We start from the raw sequence: 15883 nt of genomic DNA on the forward strand, positions 1-15883 counted from the left end.
AACTTTATAAATACTCTGTAATTCATTGTTTCTCTTCATCGTTTTGTTTCGCTTCTGATATCTCTCTAATATTTTCAATTAACGACGTACGACGCAATGACAGAGACCGAAACTTTCTTGCCACCCAAGAAACGCATGAGACTTGATGACGAACCAGAAAAAGCCCAAGTGGTTGCATCTGCTACAAAGAAGGTTGCCGTTCGAGGCAAGGTCAAGTACAAAGGAGTGGTTCAACTGCAGAACGGTCATTGGGGGGTTCAAATCTACACAGACCAGAAAAGGATTTGGCTTGGAACTTTCAAATCCGCTGTTGAAGCGGCCATGGCTTACGACAGCGCATCCATCAAACTTGGACGCTTCGATGTCAACTCGTACCGGAAATTCTCTCGGTCTGATGTCAGGACACACGAACCGGAATTCCAAGATCGCTTCACAACAGAATCTTTGTTGAACATGATCAGAGAAGGATCTTACCAACAAAAATTCAGAGATTTTCTCAGGAGCCGATCTAAGATTGTCGGTGGATCAAAACAAGTCGTCAGAGGAGAAGAATCGAACAAGGGTTGCTCTCGCACGGAGCTTTTTCAGGAGTTGACACCGAGCGATGTAGGGAAACTGAATAGGCTTGTGATACCTAAGAGGTACGCTGTGAACTATATGCCTTCCATAAGACCAAAGGAGAAAGAAGAGGGTGAAATAGTGGAAGGTGTGGAGATTGTGTGTTACGACAGCGAATTCAGACAATGGAAATTTAGGTATTGTTACTGGAAAAGTAGCCAGAGCTTTGTCATCACCAGCGGTTGGAAGAGTTTCGTGAGGAAGAAGAAACTCAAGGAGAAGGATGTCATCAGCTTTTACACTTGCGATGTTAAGACATTAGAAGGTCAAATCAAGCACTCCTTGATGATTGATGTTCATTACTCTTCACACAACGGTTCCGTGGTCCCTGAGGAAGCAAACATGACGGTTCATGATAGTTCAGAGGAAGGAATGAAAACTGAAAAATTCGTGATCTCCAAGTTAAAAGATGAAGAGACCAAAACAGAGGAGAACAAAGGAAGCTTTCTTCTGTTTGGTGTAAGGATCCAATGTTCTTAGTAGAGATTTTTTTTCTTTCTTTCTGTTTAGATTTGTTGAAGTAATCAATTCTAATTGTTGAACTGCAACACTTTTCAAAGATTTAGTAACTAATATAATACAATACTGATTCAGTTGGAAACAATTACTCTCTTTATATCATATCATCTGTTTTTAATGAAAACAAAAAGAGTAAGACTAGAACTAGAACTCTCTTTGAACTCTCTTTGACTCATAAAAAGAGTCTGAGTAGCTTTTTGTACCTTGATGGTCTCGCGGATGTTGCGGTCGACCTAGCTTATCTTCGATCTTTGACTGAGATAAAGGCACAAACAAGTAGCAGTTTTCTTTTGAAAACACCTTGAAATTAATATAAAAAAAACAAATGAAGCAAGGGATCAAGAGATAATTACAACAAAAGAGCCTTTCTTAAAAAGTTAATCTTTCTTTGCACCTAGGTTAGTAGTCTATATATACTTTAAAAGAATCTGGAACTAACTGGTTTCTACCATTATCAATGTTAGATGGCCATGTTAACATCTATAGACTCATTAAAACAGAACAGAAACACCAAAAAAAACAAACAAACAGATAGATTCCTATAATTAACCAAGAAATACTAGATTAGTCAGGGAAACGAATCTCTTGGCCTTGTGAGACAAATCTATAACAAATCTGCTTGATACGTCGTTAAGTCCCCAAAAGAGCCTTTCTTAATTAAAAAGTTAATCTTTATGTGCACCTAGGTAGTCTATATACTTTAAAAGAATCTGGAACAAGGGAAATGTGTGGGAAAAAACGAGAAGAATCAGTGACAGTATATGCCTGATGATTCAAAGAATCAATGACAGTATAGCAATCAGAATTCATAGTGTGTTTCCACGGTCGGGACTGATGATTAATGGACTTGCAGCGCACGGATATGCAAGAGGCGCAGTTGATCTCTTTCAGACCATGTTAAGGAGCCATGTTTCACCAAATGAAGTTACTTTCATCGCTGTGTTAAGCGCCTGTGCTCATGGAGGCCTTGTAGAAGACGGTCAAAGGCTTTTCGTGAGCATGAAAGAAAGATTCAATTTGGAGCCAAATGTCGATCACTAGGCGTGTATGGTTGATTTATTTGGAAGAAATGGTTTGCTAAAAGAGGCAAAGGCTTTGATTGAGAAGATGCCAATGGAGCCAACAAATGTGGTATGGGGAGCTTTGTTTGGGTCTTGTTTGATACACAAAGACTATGAGTTAGGTAAATACGCAGCATACCGTGCGATCAAGCTGCAACCTAGTCACAGCGGGAGATACACGCTCTCGGCTAATTTGTACTCGGAATCCCAAAACTGGGATGAAGTTGCTTTGGTAAGAAAACAAATGAAAGATCAACAGGTGGTGAAAACGCCGGGATGTAGTTGGATGGAAGTGAAAGGTAAGCTTCATGATTCCATAGCTTTCGACGATAAAAAACGCCTCGAGTCTGATGATTTGTACAAGACACTCGACAACGTTAGGGTGCAAATTGAGTTTGTCTGATGAATTGGAATATTTGACTGCTCAATCTTGACTTGGGACTTTTACCATTTTCCTCATAAGCCTTCTCTGAAACTATCCATGACCCTCCAATTATATGCTCCTCTAGTCTTCAACCTATCGGCTAATTTATCTGATATCTCGAGATGCAATAGTATAGGCTTCTTCTTCTCTTCTGAATATCTACAAGAGAAACTCTTGTTTACAACTTTAACATCTGGAGTTGTGTGTTCTTGATTCTCACACCTGGACTTGAGTGCTTCAATTGCGATTTCTGGAGGGATCTTAGGGTTTCTGGCGAGTTGTTTGCACGTCCCCATTGTTAGTTTCTTGTAGTTTAGACATCGGCATATCTTTGCTCGATCTTGGGATGTCAGATTCGGATGAGACTGTACAACAAGAACAACAAAACAAAGAGTTATTAAAGTCTCCACTGTAAAAGACTCGATTATAAACTGACATATCACTGGTTCTGTAAATTTTGAACTATTTTTAATTCCAGTAAAACATGTCAACAGAAAAAAACATTTATATAAGCTGTACTTGAATAGTTGTTAGTTTTTTACATGTAGGTTCAAGTTTAACTGATAGTACCTTGCAAGAAATATTCCCTTTTTCAGATATTTTTACTAATAGACTAATAAGACTACTAAAAGAAAACAAGAAGAAGCATACAGTCAAGACCTGTGGCCTTGTGGGTAATCTGACATGAACCCCACGGCAGTAACAAGACAGAGTGGAGAATCTAAGGATGACTCCAAATCTTAATCATATATACATCCATATATGTATTTATTAGTATACACTATGCCCACCCAAACAGACATTAATCTCAAACCTCAAATCTTTCTTGTGGTACATTTTCGGTTTTATGTTAAAACTTAAGACTTAGTTTGGCTTTTATACCTCAAACTTCAATTCTTTATGATGAATAAAAGAATAGTTGACTCTATTTCGACTCTTCATAATAAATGTGCAAATCCAAAATGTATTTAAAAGCATATGGTTATTGTAATCTGTCTGGCACTTGTCATCTTCTATATGTCCAATACACATAGAAAAATCAAGTTATTCTCTATTTTTTGTCTCACTTTTGCAGAAGAAAAAAAAAATAACATTTGTTTTTGGCTCAATCAAATCAATTGTAGTTGGTGAGGAAATTCAAGAAAACAAAAACGTACCAAAATATATTTTTTTTAAAACAAAGAAACGGACCTGTAGATAGATGTCAATGGCTCTGTAAACTCCATCAAAGCATTCTCTAGCTGAATCTGGCAAGCTCTCTGCAACACCAAGAAACTTGGAGACTTTCAAATTCTGATCTGGAGATATCTCTCTTAAATACTTGTCGATCAGTTTCCCAATATCTTTCATATTCGTCTCTCTTGATTCTTCTTCTTCTTCTTCTTCTTCTTCTTCTCTGTTCTTGACAAACACTTTTAGTAATCGTATCACAAGATCCACATTATAGAAACCACCCTCTCTGCTTTCTCCGGCAGATATCAGAAGATCATCAAGTGTTGCTTGTTCCAACATTTCTCCAATTAGGGTTTCTAAACCGGTTCTTGACTCTCTACTTAGGCTAAAACTTGATAAAACTCGAAGAACCCAGAAGAGTTTCCTGCAAGAAAACGCGTTTTTCCCTGCGGAAATCACTCCTTTCACCGCAGTATCAGCTAAATCGGAGTACTCTAGTTTGTTTCTCATAAGCTCTGTGGTACTTCTTGATTTGGTTTGGAGTTTTGTCTTGAGATAATGGAGGAGAAATCTCGTTAGTATTGAGCTTCTTACGTTGGTTTTGTAAGCTCCAATGATCATAACTAGCTTCAAGATGATCTGCGGGGAGAGATTTGAAATATCGTCGAACCACCACTCGTTGCTTCTTCCGCAAGAAACAGACTGCGAAATATACCTACTGTCTGATTCCGGCGTGTTCTTGGCCATCTCAGGAGAAAGAGAAGAGGCGAAGGAAGAGAGTGAAGAAGAAGAAAACGTTTCTGAGTTCCGAGAGATTTTGGTCAAAGCTGCAAAGATAAGCTTATCGACAAGACCATAGGAATCTGCTAGGAGGAACACTTGCTCGCAGTTCTTGAGACACATGATGATGTCGTTCCAAGACCCGTAGAACACTTCTTGTAGAAACTTGTCGGTCTGAAGGAAGAGATTAGAGAGACAGAACTTCTCTGTCATGCCTAGGTAAACAGAGCAGCAGTACAAAGTCGAGACGTTTGAGACATCGATGATTGAGATATCTCCGTTGTTGTAACAGAACCTTGAAACCAGCTCAAACCCATCTGGTCCACCTGGAAAATCATCAAGCTCGATAGTGATGATCTCTGGAGATTTCTTTTTCTTGTTTCTCTTCTTCTTGCTCTGTTTTATCACCTTCCTCAAGCTTCCAGAGTACTTTGACATTACATCCTAAAAGAATTACAGAGCTTAGAGAGAGAATTAAGAACATAACATAATCAAGACTGTGAATTTTGAAACTGAGTTTTACGTTTGGTTCTTTACCTGATTGAGGAAGAATATGTATTGTCCATTGAGATTGATCTTAAGATCGTGGAGAGGAAACATTGAATTGAACAACTTTGATGCCTAATGAGTCTTGTGACTTGTGAGAGCTTTTTCTCTGTTTTTTTTTTTTTTTTTGGAGTTTATAGAGCAATAATTAAAAGAGGGCACATGTAAATGAGTGGATATATATAGTGTTTTATTTGTCTTTATATACACCTGTAATAAGAATGTACACCAATAGATTATAATTAAATCTAAAATTTCAAAGTGAAATTAGAGGGAAGTAAGACAAATATTATGTTGAGCTAGTGTAATGTTAAAACAAATTATATAGAAAACCACATACAAATTTCAAATTATCTCAAATTCCCATAAAATTGATATTTTTTGTTTGTCATGTTTTGTTGGTTTTTAAAAGAATGCTATTGGAGTTATGATTCCTATTTGTTCTTTGCGTAGGATTGACTTTCAAAAAATAATTAATTTTTTAATCTTTTCTTATCCAAGTGCACATTTTTTCATGTTACCAACTATATATAGTTTTGTTTTGTTTTTGGGTAATAAAAAAAAAATTGCTGTCAAGTAATTTGTGTCGGTTAGGTTCATATTTAGATTAGACATGAGCTTCTCGAACTCAATAACGTAACTTCTGATTGTATTTTAACTCAACGTAGAAGAAGCAAATCAACTTTAAGATTTTCTTGTACTTTCATCACTTTTTCTTTAACTTCTCCTTTTATTTTTTTACATAAAGTAAGAGAATTGGGAACTCCATTGTAGTGCATGTGAATAATCGTGGGGTCGAGACGAAAAAGATATTTCTGTTTTAAGTGCGAGTCCATGACGAGCTTTTTTCATCGTATTTCCAAATCCGACCATGTTCATGACAATGATATGATATTTTAAATAGTATATATCATCATCATCCCCATGACATACAATACAAATGCACAATATATTCTTATCCTGCTTTCTTTTCAGAAACTATACTATCCACACAGAATTTTTCATCTTCTATCTTTTGATTCCATCAAAACCATATATCGATTAAATGATTGGGGATGAAACAAGAGAACAAAAAAAAAACATCGATTAAGACGCATCTAAATTTGCAAATGACGTCGGTAACCAAATTTTCCAATTATCAGTATATGTATGATATTCTCCCTTTTTTTTTTTTTGTGGCTAAATGGTAAATGAATATATTTGACATAATTATCAAATTTTCAAAACGATGCTTTTCTCGGAACATAATGAGAGCAAAACAATAGCCATTGAAGTACCCAAAAGACTTTTACTTCACACAATAAGTCAAAAAAGAGAAAGAAAGGAGGCGTTGTAATGATATCGTTGTAGAAGTTAAGTTCGATGAAACAGATGAGAAACTAAACCCTAACACTTATGACCAATCTCTCAGTTACGGTACCTGCTTCCACGTTCACGACCGTAGTCTCTGTCTCTGTCCCGATCATGGTCATAGTCATAGTCACGTTCCTTGCCTCTTTCCCTATCTCGACTTCTGCTTCTGCTTCTGCGCCTATCCTTATCATAGTGATGATCTCTACCACGGTCTCTGTGCCTGTCTCTGCTTCTCTCTCTTCCATCTTTATCAATACCTGCCACAGTCAATATAAATTGGATCATGACCTTTTTCATCTTTGTTATCTTCCTCTTTATATATGCAGTTAAAAGAAGAACACTCTAACAAGGAACAACATTGTTTCTTGGAGATCCCCTCAAGGCCTGGGCAAGTTAGGTGAAGCTTAATGTGAAAATTCCAACAAAATCCCTCGCTCCATATATTTTAAGTTTCACTCAAAGTGTCAAGTTGACAAGCGGATACTTTCTTTGAGGACTATTCACTACACAGCTAGTTACATATCGAGCAAAACAAGTTTCTATCATAGTGGAACGAGAAATTACCTAGTTCCTCGACTTCCCACCCAGCACGACCAGCAGCAACAGCAGGTCTGGTGTCAGCTTGGTGCATTTTAACACGGTACTTCTTCTTTAGATTCCCAAACTCATCATACATTTCACCATCATCCTGAAATATATGACGTTAAATGGGATATACCAATAAACTGAGAACTCATCCGAATTGCAACAAAAAAAAAAAAAAACAAGCAAACAGCTTCAAGGAAAGCATATTTTACTTCTTCAGCCTCACGCCTGCGCCTCTTTGTTTCCTCTAATTCTTGTTCATCCAATTCCTTGTAACCACCACCACGACCTCCCCTATTTAGAGAAAATAAATGCATCAGCAACTGGTCTTTTAGTAGAAAAAATGTCTTAATGCAACTCTAATTTGGTCAGAATAGAACGTTACAAGCACGATATCAATTGTCAAAAAAAAAAACAGGCACTCATTCAAATTGCACTCGTTCGGAATAAAATACCCTCCTGACAACAAACTACAAACAGAAAATCTATGATCTCTCCTACACTCACTGTAAAATCATTTATAACACAATTCCTCAGCTCGTATATAGCAAATAACAATTCAAAGGCAATCTTATTATTGGCAGTGAGTCATACCTCACACCACCTTCATTCTGACCAGGTTTATTGGTGTTGCAGATATTACATTTTAAACGCTTAGCCCAGTTGACATTGCCACACCTGAAAGTTAATAATTAGAACAAAACGGAAAAGTCACTTTTGGATTTCTCCTGGACTAAAAACCAATGAAAATGAAAACCAAAGCATATATAATACAAAAATGCATTATGCCTAAGAACCCATATGCATTCACACAGAGTAGCCTCTTGGTTAGGATAGTAGAAAACACATAGCATAACTTGCATTTAATTTAAAACTTGTAGTCCTACTTTGTATTAGACTCAAAAAAAACTGAAGGCAGTCTATCTTCACAAAAATAACTTCCTCTAAAGAATAAAAAATGGAGGATACCAGATCAAAACTACAACCCACCCACGTTTCACATTCAATTATTCATTTTACAGCCATCTAACGGAAAATTACAAAAGTTAAAAACAATATTCAAAAAAGGAGGAAAACACACAGCAGAGCGGGCCATCACTTCTTTTTAAGTTAAGAGTCAACTGACATCATCAAAAACAGTGAGATACAAGCTATATTCCTTCCCACACAAGCCATATACTATTTAAATGTTCTCTTCTGCTAATATAAATGATCTATTGCATTGTTTTTTTAACCAATCATTAAACGCTTATTATCTTGGGAAGCTGAACCAACTATTTCCAACCTAATCAGAGTGCTTACATTGGACAAGCCCAATCATTTGGACCAAAAAGACCAGTAGGAGCACCACTCGGCTGCTTTCCGGGTGGCCCACCATCAGCGCCTCCACCTCGACCCCTTCCACGACCACCAGCCCCCATACTGCCACCAGATGCACCAGCTGGTCGGGCAGTTCCACACCGGTTACAAACCCCACGGAACGCAAAATTGACATTTGTACAACTGCCAATAGAAGAGAGTATGAGAACACTACCGCTAAAAAGCTATAAAAATTACAAAAACTGCCAATTCAACGGAAACAAAGAGCTAGATGAAGCTCCTCACCGATATCACAACACACAGACCTTGTATTAGGGCACATCCAGTCGCCATCTTGCTGCCATGGCTTAGCCGACGAGTCAGCCTGACCTCTCCCCCTTCCAGCACCTCCATTAGTTTCCATAGCAGCAACTTCATCAAATCCAAGAAACTCAACTGAATCACCAGCAATTTTGTTGTTCTTGGACTCAGCCATAAAAACTCCAATGGTGCTTCCATGGAAATCTTTGTTATTGAACCATTCAACAGCAGCAAGAGCAGCATGCGGATCCTCATAGGTAACAGTAGCATCCCCCTTGGGCTCATCAGTCTCTTTGTCTCGGTACAGCCATACCTTGGGAGTACCAGTTCGTTTGTCTCTCTAAAAACAATAGTAGGGAGAAACATGTGAGAAACTCGAAAACTTTGTGACCCCATAAACAAAAGATTGCAATGACATCAAAATAAAACAAAAAAGAAACAATTAGTTAGTACCTGGCCAATACCATACCTTAAGCAACCCAATGGTCCCAAAATATTCAGCCAACATATTCTCGTCGGTTCCTAAAGGGAGATTGGAGACGTAGACTGATCCATTAGTAGGAGCTCCTTTGTTTGAGTATCCAGCCATCGTAACGCAATTTCATCAAAAACAAAAGCCGTCACGCGAATCTGTAAAATTGACAATCCCACGAACTTCACTTCAATACTAAATACGATTCACTTGTGTTGTTCAATCTATAAGAATACATACATACAAAGGATAGCGTCCGACGAAATTACTAAATGAAATCGAGACCATTGAAACCTCAAATTTTTTGAGCTCAAAGACCAGGAGAACGAAAAAAAAAAGAAGATTCGATCCAGCATAACGCAACGAGAGAGACGGAAAAAGGGAAGAGCGAGATAGAGAGGAATCTGACCAGCGCTGAGGATCGAGCGGCGAAGGAGAGGTCGACGGATTAGGGTTTGCAAGTGCGTCTGTGCTTCGAGAGAGAGAGAGATAGATCTCAATTGTTTGGTGGTTATTTGCAATTTTTTCATATATTATTTTAATTTTATATATTTGTTGTTCGTCTAATATTATTTTAATTTTTATTTCTCCTTTTTTTCTTTTTTAACAGCTTCCTTTCATTCAATTATGACGAAGAAATGTGATCCTCATGGATGGACGAAAGTTACGATACATGATGGTACAAGAAAATGAGATACATTTTTCGAAAAAAAAAAAAAAAAAAATGAGATACATTCGGATCAGAGTTATTGATAAGAGTTTTTGCTAAACAATCAGCTACCTTGTTATTGTTTCTACTAGTCCATTGGATTCTTGCTTCTTGGAATTTTTGCTGCCAAAAGTGGACTTCACGTACCCAATTATATACTCTGTTATACCATTTGCTAGTTTTGCCACCATTTCATTATCACCTTCAAAAATAATCTGTTGATATCCCTTGAGCCACTTGAGCCACATTTGGCGCATAGTTATTGTCAAATTCTAAAATTCTGCTTTCAATACTGTGTAAACAATGCCTTGTTTACTTTGTTCTGCAGTCAAGTAAAATCCTCTATCATCTCGTGCAATCCAGGTTGATTGTCCATTATTTCCATTCTGAATGAATTTGCAGTCATAATTGCATTTGACATAGCCGTTTGCAGGTCGAACCCACTGTGATCTCCCTAGTGATCTTTGTTGATATGTTTCCTTGCTCTATTTTTTATCACCACCTCTGCCCAAATATCTATCCATTCTCTAGTTTCATCTGCAACGAGACTCAAGTCTTTTTGCCAGGTATTGACTTTATTTTGGAAGATGAGTAGGTTTCTGCTTTTCCATATTCTCCATAGCATCCATAAAGGTATGTGTCGCTCAAATAATGTAAGTGACTGGTCGTTGTAACAGTCGATAATAGCTTGGAGCTTCGTCTCAAATGGAGTGATAGGAGAACATAGAAGCTGGTTCAAGTATCCGTTTCGCCGCCATAGTTCTTGTACATATATACAATCAAAGAATAGATGTTCTGGAGTTTCTTCACCTTGATGGCATCGTTGACATAGTTATGAGGTTGTGATTCGTCGATGCATAAGTGTTGAACCTGTAGGTAATGCTTTTGAGATTATTTTTCAAAGGAAATGTTGGATTTTCGGGGCTGTCTGGATCTTCCAGATTGCTCTTTTTAAAGTTGGGGAGCCAGGGATTTCTCTCACTTTGTTGTTTCCAGTTGGAAGATTACAAGCTAACCAATATCCTGACTTCACATTATAGAATCCAGAATCAGTATAGTGCCACCCTAATAGATATGAGCAGTATGTGGGACCTAGTTTCAGCTGTTGTATCAACAAGTTATCTTCCTCCACAAATAGTTCTTCTATCAACTCCATGTTCCATCGATATGGTTGTTCATCAAACATAAGTTCACTGACATATTTCAAATCTGTCACAATACCCTCCCTACACATTGGTGGTCGTGGTGGGTTTGTTGGTAACCAAGGATCTGCCAAGATACTTGTAATCTGACCATTGCCAATCAAAAATCTCATCCCCTTCTTCAACAAATCACGACCTTCTAATAGCGACTTCCATATGAATGATGACTTATTACCATTACGAGCATTAAAGATATTGGAATCAGGAAAGTACCTTGCTTTTAGAAATCTGGCTACTAGGCTCGTTGGAGCTTGTAATATTCGCCATATTTGTTTCCCCAACAAGGCCAAGTTGAAATTCTCCAAGTCTCTAAATCCAAGACCTCCTTCCTGTTTAGGCACACTCAGTCTGTCCCATGAGAACCAATGCATTGATCTTTGTCCTCCTTTCTTACTCCACCAAAATTTTCCTAAGGCACTGTTTATTTCCTCATAAACTCTTTTTGGCAACTTGAATACATTCATAGTGTATACAGGCATCGCCATTGCTACTGTTTTAAGCAGAATCTCTTTTCCAGCTGATGATAAGTACCGGTGTGACCAACCATTTGTTCTTTGTTTGAACTGCTCCACAACATAATTGAATACATCTTTTTTTTCTCCCTATTTGCTCCGGTAGTCCTAGATACTTACCACATCCTCCATCATTGTGAATATTCAATATTCTCCGTAGTTTTGTCTTGACGTGCTGTTTAACCCTTGATCTGAAGGTAATTGCCGATTTGTTGAGATTAACTGCTTGCCCGGAGACTCGTTCGTAGTCGGATAGGATCTTCATTATAGTTGAGCAAGATTTTGTTTGGGCATGACAAAAAAACAGAGCATCATCAGCAAAAAGCAGATGATTGATAGTAGGTCCTGTAGTATTGATCTTCATTCCTTTCAACTTATTCTCTTGTGCAGCTCTTTGTAGCAGATGGCTTAGTACCTCAGCACAAAGGATAAATATATATGGCGACAGCGGGTCTCCTTGTCTGATTCCACGTTCTGGAGTTATTAATCCATGCGGGACACCATTAATTAGAACCGATAGTTGTACTGACTCCACACATTGCATTAACCAGTTAATCTAGGTGTTCCCAAATCCCATATGTTGCATCGTATCTCGTATAAATTGCCATTCCATGCGATCATAAGCCTTTGAAATATCAGTCTTGACCGTCATATAAGAATTAGCCCACCTTTTTCTTTTTTTTCAATGAGTGGAGCATCTCATGAGCAATGATCACATTATCCATAATGTTCCTCCCAGGAATGAAGGCTGCTTGAGTCTCTGAGATGATCAAATCTAAATGTACCTTCAATCTATGAACCAGTATCTTTGAAATAATTTCAAAACTTACATTCATAGATTTAGGTATGTTGATTTTTGGGATTAAGCAGAGATTGGTATGGTTCGTCATACCTCGCAAGGATCCTTCTTCAAAGAAATATTTGACTTCGACAATTATTTCATCTTTAAAGTCTGGCCAGAATTGTTGATAGAAAGCACCTGTAATACCGTCTGGACCGGGAGCTTTAGTTGGACCTATATCAAAGACTGCTTTTTTGATTTCTTCTTCTGTTACTGTTCTCTGTAGGTCTGCATTCATCTCACTAGTTACTTTCGGTATGAATCCTGAAAATACATCCGTGTAATTACCGTTGACGTCTCTCGTTGATCAGAATAGTTTTTTAAAATATCCTTCTGCAACTGTTCTGATGTTATCATCACCACTATGAATCAAACCATTGTCATCGTCTATTGTTGTCAACCGATTTCTTGCAACCCTCTGTTTTGCTGTAGCATAGAAGAATTTTGTATGGTGATCTCCCAACTTTATCCAACTATTTCGACTTTTAATCCTCCAGTAATGTTCCTCCTCACCATAAGCAATATTCAACTCTGATTTGATGTTGTTAATCTCGTTAGTAGGGAGCCCAGAAGTGATAGCATGATCTAGCTTTCGTTTCAGAATCCTGATTCTAACCGAAGCATTGAGTCGATTATATCTTTTCCATTTTGCCATATGACGTTTGTTGTTCTTTATCCTTTCACAAAGATTAACTGTCTGTCCATCTAATTTCCAGGCTTCCACTATCTTGTTCCTAAATCCCTCTCTCTGGAACATTCTGTTGTCATACTGAAAAGTATTTGGTCGTTGAGTCAACAGAGAGCATATACTGGCTATCAAAGGGCGGTGATCTGATCCTTCAAAGGGTAAGAATTCAACTTGGGCTGAAGGGAAGATGGCTAACCATTCACTGTTTGCCAGTGCTCGATCCAAACAACACCAGACTTCATGGGTGTATCTCTTTCCATACCATGAGAATCTATTTCCCTTAGCTTTTAGATCATGAAGGTCACAAGTGCTTATCATATGTCTGAAAGGTGCAAATGATCTCTCTGGTCTCTGCGAACCTCCTTGTTTTTCTGCATTACTCTTTATCTCGTTAAAATCTCCCATCAAAAACCATGGTGCAGATCTCAAATCAGAAAGGTCTTATAATTGTTCCCAAAGCATATGTCGCATACTTGGTTCTGGATACCCATACACAAACGAACAGTAGAAAGAGATTCCATTGAATTCAATATGCGTATCTACAAGGTTTGCAGAAAGGGAAATAACTGAAACACTAACAGAATTCTTCCATAAGATCGCAATTCCACCACTCATACCTTGTGGTGGAACTGTTACAAAGCTATGGTAACCTAACTCACCAGCAACTTCTTTAACCTTGTTGTCACCTTGTTTTGTTTCTAGTAGGCATATCATGTCTGGGAGATACTGACGATGTATCTCCTTTAGGCGTCGAACCGTAGGGTCTACGCCCAAACCCTGACAGTTCCAGCAGGCTGTAATCATGGAGGTTTTGGTGGTTTAGGGCCCACCGCGCCTCTGCACTTGGTGTTCTCCCTGTGAGAACCACTTCCTTGCCCCTTTTCATTGATATCCTCACTGCCAGATATGTTCCCTACATACTGTTCCAAAAACTCCTCAAGCTTCCTCTTACCCTTGTCTTTAACTCTGATTTCATGTGTAGCCATTTGTGCATCCATAATCTCTGTTCTTGGGGTAATCCTGGGATTCTCCATCGCTGCTCGGTTATTGATTGTGTGCGTATTGTCTTCCTCCCAATCTATGATTCTAGCCAAAGCATCATGATTCGGATCAATGTCCTCAAGTTCATCCTCTTCCTCAACTATAGGCTGAGCATTATGTAAATCAATCGCCTCTGCATCAGCAGCCTCCGGATCTTCAGCAATTTCTCTGATTACCACCCCTTGATTTGTAGGTCCCATAAAAGGAGGATCTGCATCATCGTCATAGTCAGAATCAATCAGACCATCTCCACCACCATTCTGAATGAGACATTCTCCTGATACGTGTGTGAGCATACCGCAGACTTCACAAAAACCTCACAGCCTTTCGTATCGAAAGCGGATCAAAGTGTTGACACCCACTTGAAACTGAAAATTACGTTGAAAACATAGTGGATGCTCAATGTTCCAGTTGATACGAACTCATACAAACTCCACTCTTGCCGCTGCCTCCACATCATACTCCACTTCCATGAGATTCCCTAATGCGCGTCCCACATGGCCAATGACTTCCCGGTTGAGGAACTGGAATGGGTTTCCACGAATTTGAACCCAAAAGGGAATGAATGGGATCAAAAGTGGATTTTGGAGAGGCGTCCATCGTTGGAGTATCAACATACGGTCGTTGAATGCCCATGGACCCCTCCGTATTACAGTGTCAATGGATTCTTCAGTGGGCAATATGAACTGAAATTGATTATTCGGCATGATCCTCCCATGAACTAGCCCAGTTTGCCCCCAAACGCGTGGCATAGAGGCAATGATTGATCGAAGATTCTGACGTTGTGGCATCACTGGTCGTCCCATCAGAATGAACCAGTTCTCTTCAACAGCCCTAGCCACCACCGCTGCCGGACTTTCAATGGGTTCCTCATCAGCCCCCAAATTGATGTCTTGAACCGCTCGCCTCAGATTATCAGCCATTTGTGAACGAATTTGGTAGTAGCGAAAGGGAAATAGCAAAGTTGATTTAATTGCTCGACTAGGAATTGAAGAATAAACATGAACATGACTGCGTTTATATAGAGAGTTTCTTATAACCGCTAAGATCACATCACACTGATTTCGGGGATTCAGTGTGGAGATAACTGCCGGAGTGATGGATGGGTAATTGTCCAGAACACCGGAATAATCACGACAAACCGTCGCCCAGAGATCGTGAAAGAGCGAAAATGGTAACTGCCACAAAATCGCCTTTTTTGTCGCCTTCTCTCATTCTTTTTCACATAACTTATTTTTTTTTTTCTTATTACAGTAAATTTTTATTTGTCCTTTTAAGTTAAAATTACAACTTACTTTTTTTGTTTATTATTTTTTTCTCTTCACATTCCTAAATCCCCATTTCAAAATCTTTGACAACCAAGCCAAAAAACATTAACATGAAGCTCATTTTATGATAATTGTATAATGAGCTTTAATCATTTTGGTAATATATTCACATTTTACCCCATAGAAAAATAAATAAATAAACTCCATCTAGGTTTTAGGATGTTTTACACATAAACTAAAAAACCATTTATATTTTTTTTTTATAAATAGATTAATTATGTTGTTGACAAAAAAAAATCATTATGTTTTTCCAAGAAGAATTATATAACACAATTCAACCAATCACAAAATAAATTGCAGAAAAATGAAAAAAAAAATGAGAGGAGCACTTAATTTGGAAAAAAATGCATCCCCACTAACATCAAGTACAGTAGTATGAAACCATAGGGAGTATTATGTAAGAGATGACAC

At 38.2% G+C, this 15883-nt stretch overlaps 2 protein-coding genes and 3 pseudogenes across 7 annotated transcripts; 2 read left to right on the plus strand and 3 right to left on the minus strand.

The window, feature by feature from the left end:
* Positions 1–96: 96 nt before the first annotated feature.
* On the plus strand, positions 97–1098 carry LOC104744012 (AP2/ERF and B3 domain-containing transcription factor At1g50680 pseudogene; annotated as a pseudogene).
* Positions 1099–1971: 873 nt separating this feature from the next.
* LOC147928781 (pentatricopeptide repeat-containing protein At1g50270-like) lies at positions 1972–2683 on the plus strand (annotated as a pseudogene). Its single transcript, XR_015580824.1, has one exon. The product of XR_015580824.1 is annotated as a pentatricopeptide repeat-containing protein At1g50270-like (transcript).
* LOC104742557 (BTB/POZ domain-containing protein At1g50280) lies at positions 2211–5272 on the minus strand. 2 transcript variants are annotated; one of them, XM_010463573.3, is made up of 4 exons: positions 5113–5272; positions 3814–5019; positions 2647–2987; positions 2211–2545 (listed from the first exon to the last, which is right to left on the minus strand). In XM_010463573.3, the coding sequence occupies exons 1-3, from the start codon at positions 5173–5175 to the stop codon at positions 2655–2657; spliced, it is 1602 nt and encodes a 533-aa protein (XP_010461875.2). In that variant the 5' UTR covers positions 5176–5272; the 3' UTR covers positions 2211–2545; positions 2647–2654. The 2 variants fall into 2 exon arrangements, with proteins under 2 accessions (XP_010461875.2, XP_010461874.2); XM_010463572.3 differs by having other exon boundaries at positions 2211–2987.
* Positions 5273–6369: 1097 nt separating this feature from the next.
* LOC104742558 (transcription initiation factor TFIID subunit 15) lies at positions 6370–9744 on the minus strand. 4 transcript variants are annotated; one of them, XM_087485331.1, is made up of 8 exons: positions 9561–9744; positions 9133–9309; positions 8665–9019; positions 8362–8562; positions 7654–7737; positions 7272–7353; positions 7039–7162; positions 6370–6731 (listed from the first exon to the last, which is right to left on the minus strand). In XM_087485331.1, the coding sequence occupies exons 4-8, from the start codon at positions 8478–8480 to the stop codon at positions 6529–6531; spliced, it is 612 nt and encodes a 203-aa protein (XP_087341457.1). In that variant the 5' UTR covers positions 8481–8562; positions 8665–9019; positions 9133–9309; positions 9561–9744; the 3' UTR covers positions 6370–6528. The 4 variants fall into 4 exon arrangements, with proteins under 4 accessions (XP_087341457.1, XP_019090822.1, XP_010461876.1 ...); XM_019235277.2 differs by having other exon boundaries at positions 8685–9019; positions 9561–9699; XM_010463574.3 differs by having other exon boundaries at positions 8685–9019; positions 9149–9309; positions 9561–9697.
* A 4159-nt stretch (positions 9745–13903) lies between these two features.
* LOC147928782 (uncharacterized) lies at positions 13904–15067 on the minus strand (annotated as a pseudogene).
* Between the last annotated feature and the right edge of the window lie 816 nt (positions 15068–15883).

Source organism: Camelina sativa, chromosome 14 (assembly GCF_030686135.1).
Source record: "Camelina sativa cultivar CO46 ecotype springtype chromosome 14, ASM3068613v1".
Classification (NCBI taxonomy): Eukaryota; Viridiplantae; Streptophyta; class Magnoliopsida; order Brassicales; family Brassicaceae; genus Camelina; species Camelina sativa.